Source organism: Arachis hypogaea, chromosome 7 (assembly GCF_003086295.3).
Source record: "Arachis hypogaea cultivar Tifrunner chromosome 7, arahy.Tifrunner.gnm2.J5K5, whole genome shotgun sequence".
Classification (NCBI taxonomy): domain Eukaryota; kingdom Viridiplantae; phylum Streptophyta; class Magnoliopsida; order Fabales; family Fabaceae; genus Arachis; species Arachis hypogaea.
Genome location: NC_092042.1, coordinates 26,103,937 through 26,111,807, shown reverse-complemented (window position 1 = coordinate 26,111,807; position 7,871 = coordinate 26,103,937). Strand labels below are relative to the sequence as shown.

Genomic DNA, 7,871 nt, shown 5'->3' with positions numbered 1-7,871 from the left:
ACCTCTCTTTCCTGGGGACTCTTCCTAGTGCACGGTCTACAGTTGAGTTATACTATTCCAGTATACGGTTGCAACAATGTCAGGATATTCAAGTGCTGTGAAGCTTGAAATAGAGAAATTTGATGGAAGAATCAATTTTGGCTTGTGGCAAGTACAAGTCAAGGATGTGTTGATACAATCAGGTTTGCACAAGGCGTTGAAGGAGAAGATCTCTGGTTGCTTTCTCTATGAGAGAAGATGATGTTCTCTAGAAGACAAGAAGTATCCTCATGGTATTACCGCACTGCCATGGATAAGGATAAGCTGTGGCAATCGGGTCCACAATTGCACACGGGCATTGGTTGGCGTTGAGATGCAAGGTGTGTGGCGGAGTTAGGTCGATGGCTGAAGAACTTCCAGGAAAAGCCAATTTGGAAGTTGCACCATGAATTTTCAGCAAGGTTTCGATCTGTACCAAGGCGAAATGCTTGGAGTGGTCTAATTCCAAGTGAGTATACTTTCATGGTGGAGTATGATAGTTCTCTGAACTATGATTGTCGGTATAGACAATGGCAGCAAAGAATTGTCGGTGTTGACAATGGAAGCTGAAGATGTGTGACTATTTCAATCAAGGTGGAGATTGTTAGGATTTGGTTGAATTAGTCCCACATTGCTTAGAATAGCAAATGGAGTGGGTGGCCTAGGCTATAAATATGAGGCTAAGTTCTCCATTTGTTTTTGCACCAGTCAGAAACACTTTAAGCTTGTATCTGATTTTTCTTTTCCTCTATACTCTTTGATTAGAGAGTGTTGTGAGGTGTAATTAGATATTTGCTTTGAGAGAGTGTGGGTGTACTGGGGTGCCGGTGAGAGAAAGAAGTCCATGTGTTGTAACAATTTTCACATAGTGATATTCTCTGGTTGTCATTTGACAACGGCCGTGGTTTTTTCTCCGGTAATTGGAGTTTTCACGTTAAATTCTTGTGTTGTGATTGTGTCTATTTTATTTCTCTGTCAAAGGTATTTTCTCAAGGGGGAATGGTGTCTTATTCCCAACAACTTTAGGTAAAAAAATAGTACCGAAAATTTTTAACCGTTACACAAGAAGATTTTAGTTTTGTACCGAAATTTTTTAACTGTGACACAAGTTCTTGTTAAGAAGGTGAAATAAGAAAAATTATGAAAATGTGAAAGAAGAAGAAGAAGAAGAAGAAGAAATGGAGTTTTAAATTGTGTAAAATTTATTAGAAATAGCACCGAAATTTTTTAACTATGACACAAGCTCTTGTTAAGATGGTGAAATAAAAAGAATTATGAAAATGTGAAATAAGAAGAAAAAGACGATGATGACGAAGAAGAAGAGAAAGGGGAAGGGAAAGAGGAAGGGGAAGGGGAGTTTTGAATTTTGTAGAATTTATTAGAAAAATAGCAACAAATTATTTAATTGTGACGCCCAAAGTTTCTTAATTTTGACACCGAAATTTCTTAAGCGTGACAATTTTTTTAACGAAGTTTTTTTATTATTGAACTAACTGAGTGGTATTAAATTCATATATAAGATGTCTAGTCTTTCCTATGTCATTCATATAGATTGTTGATTTTTTTTGTTTTAAAACACTTTTGAATATATTTTGTTGATTGAGTAAGTTAAGATTTTGGATCTGTGATTTTTTTTAAAATTTCTTGTGTAATTTATAAAAAATTTCAATGTCATTTTTCCATATTTCTTCTATCATTAACCTAAAATTCATATGAAGGAAGAGGAAGAGAGAAAAAAAAAAGAAATTAAATAAAAAAAGATGGTGGAGAAGAAAGAAGAGGAAGGATAAAGAGAAAGAGAAAGAAGAAGAACGAGAATAAAAGCTAAAACGTAAATGCATGTACATAAATTTAACTTGAATGGACTTGGTTACAAAAAAGATTTAGCGTCTAGTATTTCTGCTTTTTTTAATGGTAGAATGATGATTTAATACTCAAAATGGTCCTTAAAATTTGGTCTCGGCCTTAATTATTTAGCCTCTGAAATTTCAATTGACTCAAATTGAACCTCTAAATTTTAAAAGTCTACTCACGTTAGCCATTTCACTTATCTCCATTAACGGTGTGCCTAGTTAGAACATTAAGTGACACGCTTGCAGTTATTACTATTAAATGACGTCGTTTTAGTGTTAGTGCCTAATTCCCCTTAAAACGACACCGTTTGAGACAACAAGGGGGTTAAAACACAAATTTACTTTAGTTTTGATGATAAAAACATTGAAACAGGAAGACTCTTCTTCTTCTTCTTCATTCTCTCACATGTACAGTGGTGAGGAAGATCAATGCCGCTACTACTGTAGGTCTTCAATGAAGCTCAATTTACTCGTTCCCTCATAAATTACAAAGGAAAAGCATAAGAGGCATGAATCATGCAAAAAAATAATTTGAGGGAACAACTAAATCGACCTTCGTTAAAGACCTACAGTAGCGGCATTGATTTTCTTTATCACTGTGCATGCGAGAGAATGAAGATGAGTCTCCTTATTTCAGTGTTTTGATTATCAAAATTGAGGTGGATTTGTGTTTTCATTCCTTGTTGTCTCAAAAGGCGTCGTTTTAGGGAGGATTAGGCGCCAATACTAAAACGACATTGTTTAGTAACTGTCAGCGTATCACTTAACATTTCAACTAGGCATGCCGTTAACAGAAATAAGCAAAAGGGTTAATGTGAGTAGACTTTTAAAATTTAGATATTCAATTTGAGTCAATTAAAATTTTGAGAGTCAAATTGAGGCTAAAACCAAATTTTAAAAGCTATTTTGAGTATTAATTCATAGAATGATAGCTTAAGACAAATATTTGTCAACAACTATTTACAATATTGTCAATAAATTATAGTTCAAATGACATAATCTTCCCATACTCAATTAAGAAGTTGCGGGTTCGAGTCTCATATCTTTAATAAAAAAAAACTATTTACGATATATTTGTCATGATAAACATGCCCTCTAAAATTATTGGGATTTTTTACCTAATCACAACATAACATTTCATCAATAAATTTCTTTTCTGTAAATGCAAATTTTTAATAACATTTCTTTTTCACAAGCTATCAATATTTCATCTTAATCATGCAAAATTTATCTTGACATAAATAAGTTTTTATTCCTATGAAATACTTCTTTTTTATTTTGATCTCTATAAAATTTTCTTTAAAGTTTACTGGATCAAAACAAAAAAAATTATAAAAATCAAAATTAAAATATTTTATAAAGACCAAAAACTTATTTAAGTTAATTATCTTTGATGTTCAAAACTAAATTTACAATTTTACACAAACTAGCAATGTGGGAAAAATTAAAATCCATTGTTTAATTTTACCAATTCATAATGAACAAAACACAAATTTTGGTTGAAGATAACAGGATAGTTTTCTTATGGATGAATTTTCTATGTAATTTTAGAGATCAAACTTATTCATACAAATTTTTTATCTTTATTTTTACTTCGAACCGAAGAATAAAGTTCTTACACGTCGTGTTGAAAATCCATCCGACCCCAATTTTCATGTTTAAACTCGGGGAGGGAAATAGATACTTTCATATAAAAATTTCATATCATAGGTAGAAGTTTACCATTGATCAAACCACTCACAGTACCTTCAAGATCAATGGTAAAAATCTACACATAACCCAGTCATGTGAAACTTTTACAAGATAATGTGTATGTTTGAACGCCATTATTTTGTTAAAAAAAGATCTTTTTTTAATAAAAGATCTTTTTTCATTTTTTAACGTGTTTGACAAATTTCTAATAGTAAAAGTAAAAACACTGGTAAAATAAAAAAAAGATATTTTTTGAGAAGTTGTAATTTACATCTTTTTTTAAAAGATTTTTTTTTTCTTAAAAAAAGATGTTTTTCATGTAATAAATAAACAAAAAAGTACTTTTATATTGTTATACCCAAACATAATTGATAAATAAAAAGACCTTTTTACATGAGATATCCAAACATAAAATTACTTTTACTTCTCTATAAGATCTTTTAAAAAAAAATAACTCGAAAAAAAATCTTTTCTTAGAAACTCACCCAAACAAGCCCAATATATTCCCCAACCAAGTGGAGTTTCTTATTCTTCTGCACATATGTCAATATTCTCTCATCTATCATCACTCCTCATGTAAAACTTTCTATAAACATATCATGCAGCAATAGGGTAGAATTATGAGGGAAATTCCTTCTTTTTACTTTTTTAATGTACAACATGTAAAACTAATTATTCAACAGATCACAACTTATATAAATAGCAACACATCCCCAAAAGGTTCACATAAGAAAACCTTGATACATACATACACCATATCAGAATTACATTTTGCTGTTATGCCTACCAAATAGAGAATGCCGACCTTCTGCTATCAACTCTCCAGTTGCTTTATTTTTCAGGAGAACGATCGTTCCGGAATAACCTCCTTTCCTTCCCAACAGCTTCGAAGTAATCTCTAGCTCATCCTGCAATAAGTTATATCTATTAGAGATAATCAAACAGCATTTATATTGTATGCAAAAACAGTTTTAAGCATATCTTACACCCTGAAAATGAAAGGATACATTGCAAGAATTCACGTTGGTGCTCACAGCAAAACTAGAGACGACAAGAAGCGTAAAAGTTTGTGGCGTAAAAAAATCTGGTTGTAAGTTAAAAGCATAGAGGCTAAAGCTAAAAACTTTTAATATGAACTGGTTCTATAGCAATTAGCAGGTACCAATACACAGCAACAAATAATTGAGGTACTAGGTATGATTGTATAAACCCTAACAAATTGCACAGAACGTCCAATAGCAAATCAATACAAGCATTATAATGCAGGCTATAAGTTATAAGTCTTAATAACAATATTGTAGGACGTAGGAACTCATGGACTTTCACAATTCTCTCCCACATAAGAGATACACTGTTTGATCCAAAAAAGAGTTTGGGAACCCATGGAACTGAATTCACTAAAAATTGGAATCGATTTCCTTGATTTGGAATTAACTAACTGCATAGACTTGAAACCAAATAGAATTCAGTTACTATAATTCCATTGTTTAAACCAACAACAAAAAAGCCTTATCCCATTAGATGGAATCAACAATTTCCTAGTTTATACAAAACTTTTAAATCCAATCATATCTCACCATAATATTCCGAGCACCCCGCTTTGCATAGTAACTTTTAATTCTCAATTTTCACCTTACAATGCGGGCAAAATTAATTATGCATCTAGAATACAAGGTTTGATAGATATAACTCAATCTCCATCTCCTGCCACTTTCGATATCAACACTGGCAAATTAACATAACAAAGAACTACACAAAATTGAATCAAAGGCATATAAATACAGAGGATGCTATAGACTTACATCAACTCGAGCAGTTGAAAGAAAAGAAATGGACATGTCTACTGAAACATTCATGGGGAGACCCTCAACATGTACCACAGCTCCTCCCACCTCATCAACAAGATTCGCGATTGCGCAGTTACACAACTTACCTGACTCATCCTGTAACAGAAGCAATCCATACAGATCACAAAATACTCAAGTATCGGCAAAACAACATACCACTTGTCCACAAAAAATCAGCCACCAAATTGGCCAATTCTATAAAATACATGTAAGAATATAAAATATACATTGAAAATGAGTAAAATAACACATGTATTTATAACAAATTAGGCTGAATTTTGTTGTGTATGTAGTATTTTAAAAAACCAAAAAGGTAAAAAAAGGTATTCAAATTATATGTTTAAAAAAGAGTGTCCAGGCATCATTTCAAAGAATGGAATCCATACCAATTTTCATATTTGTTCTTACGAAAAGGTGAAGATAGATAGCATCAACAATTTCCGGTACTCATAAATTCTAACTCTAATCTTACGGTAGAATGCACAATCAGGTACTCTTCATGTGTGATTATTGCATAGGCACTAAGCATTGAACACTATTAACGATGATCAAGTAACAATATACTTTAAAATCCAAATTATAAAAGGACTCACTTCATAAAAACTAATAAAAGATTAAGATAGGGCTTGAGCAACATTACAAATCTTTTAAAAGGGTAAAGTATTATTTTAGTCTCTAAAATTTAAAGTGAATCCTACTTTGATCCCTAACGTTTTAATCATCCTATTTTTATTCTAAAATATTTAATGCCATTAATATTATCCCACCATCAAATCCTTCACTAACACTTAAGGAAATTGATATACTATCAATAATGTTTTTGTTAAAACTACAATTACTTAATTTTCCTCACCCATCTTCACCTTTTCAATAAGTTGAAACTATTTTTCTACTCCATTCTTCTTGTTCCTCAAACTCCTCTTGAAGAACTAATAGTATAAATGAGAGAATAAAAAAAAAGAGTAAAAAAATATTATTTGGGTTTGTTAAAAAGGTAAAGGAAGAAAAAGGGTTGAGCAAACTAACTTTAATAAAAATTTTATTAACAGTACATCGATCCTGTTAATTGTTAGTAAAGAATTTGACGGTAGGATAAATTTCATTTTAAACATTTTAGAATAAAATAAAACGATTGAAATGTTACGAACCAAAATAAGATTCCCCAAACGGTGAGTACTTTACCTTTTTTTAAATAAAAAAGTACGATCAAACAAGAAAGAAAGTAATAATAACAAGAAGAAGAAGAAAAGTGATGATTAAGGGTGTGGAAGTTAGTTACAGTGAGGCGAGGGGGGACTTTGAAGGAGCAAGAAACGAGACCGGGTTGTACTCGGTCAACGCGGATGCCTCGGAGGATGAAGTGTTCGTAGAAGGTGCTGCTATCGCCGGGGCTTATTGAAGGAAGAGATTGAAGTCGCGATAAGGCTTCTGATTCTTGTTGGCTTAGCTGATGCTGCAGCACCGATTCAACTCCCTTCTCCGCCTTCATTTTTCTCCAAACCGTTTCACGTCTCAGCTGCCGAGTCGTTGAAGTAATGGATCAGCACTTGGGTTTTTCAATGGGGTTTTTTGGGCCTGACGGTGCAAATGCCCTCTTATTTTACCAGATGATCACGTTGGTCTATTAAAGAGTAATGTAAAGTATCGGTTTTATGCCAGGGTAAGTTATAAAATTGTGTCTAACATTTTAATCGTCATATTTAAATTTTTAACATTTTAAAATTGGGTGTTAATAAGAATCCATTAGCACGATAAAATTGGACGATTTTAAAATATTAGAATTTAAATAGAATGAAAATATTAGAACAAAAACGATACATAAAAATAAATTTTAATTTTATTTTTTAATAATATCAATTTTTTACTGTATATAGTATTTAATTATTTTTTAATCACATTTAGATAAATTACTGTTAATCACATTACTTTCATTTAAAATAAATTATTTTTTTATTATTTTATACTTAAAATAATATAATTTTATTTTCATTACTTAATCATATTACTTATAATTTTTTTTTATAATTTTACACTTTCATTCTAATCTCATTACATTATTTATTTAGAATAAAAGTATAAAATTTATTTATTTATAAAAAAATTACATTAGTTTAAGTGTAAAATTATAAAAAAATTATTTAGAATGAAAGTAATGTAATTAAGTGTAATTTACTTAGATGTGATTAAAAAAATAATTAAATACTTTGTATAGTAAAAAATTGATATTATTAAAAGATAAAATTAAAATTTATTTCTATGTATCGTTTTTGTCTCCAATGTTTTCGTCCTATTTAAGTTCTTAACGTTTCAAAATTGCCTTAATTTTGTTCCGTCGTCAATTCTGTTAACAGATTTCTAACGGTAGGACAACATTGAGTTAATTTTGAAACGTTAAGAACTTAAATAGGACACGATTAAAATGTTAGGGACAATTTTGGAATTTACTCCAAATGTTGGGACA

The 7,871-nt window shown here is 30.9% G+C and overlaps 1 protein-coding gene across 1 annotated transcript; it reads right to left on the bottom strand.

Annotated features, from left to right (window-relative positions):
- Positions 1–4,181: 4,181 nt before the first annotated feature.
- LOC112702850 (uncharacterized) lies at positions 4,182–7,064 on the bottom strand. Its single transcript, XM_025754046.2, has 3 exons — positions 6,690–7,064; positions 5,366–5,506; positions 4,182–4,471 (listed from the first exon to the last, which is right to left on the bottom strand). The coding sequence occupies exons 1-3, from the start codon at positions 6,897–6,899 to the stop codon at positions 4,328–4,330; spliced, it is 495 nt and encodes a 164-aa protein (XP_025609831.1). The 5' UTR covers positions 6,900–7,064; the 3' UTR covers positions 4,182–4,327.
- Between the last annotated feature and the right edge of the window lie 807 nt (positions 7,065–7,871).

Coding starts and splice junctions, on each gene's coding strand:
- LOC112702850 (XM_025754046.2), bottom strand. CDS start 6,899: ATGAAGGCGGAGAAGGGAGTTGAATCGGTGCTGCAGCATCAGCTAAGC. Junction 5,507..6,689: donor AAGTCCCCCCTCGCCTCACT/GTAACTAACTTC, acceptor CTTCTGTTACAG/GATGAGTCAGGTAAGTTGTG. Junction 4,472..5,365: donor TTTCAACTGCTCGAGTTGAT/GTAAGTCTATAG, acceptor AACTTATTGCAG/GATGAGCTAGAGATTACTTC.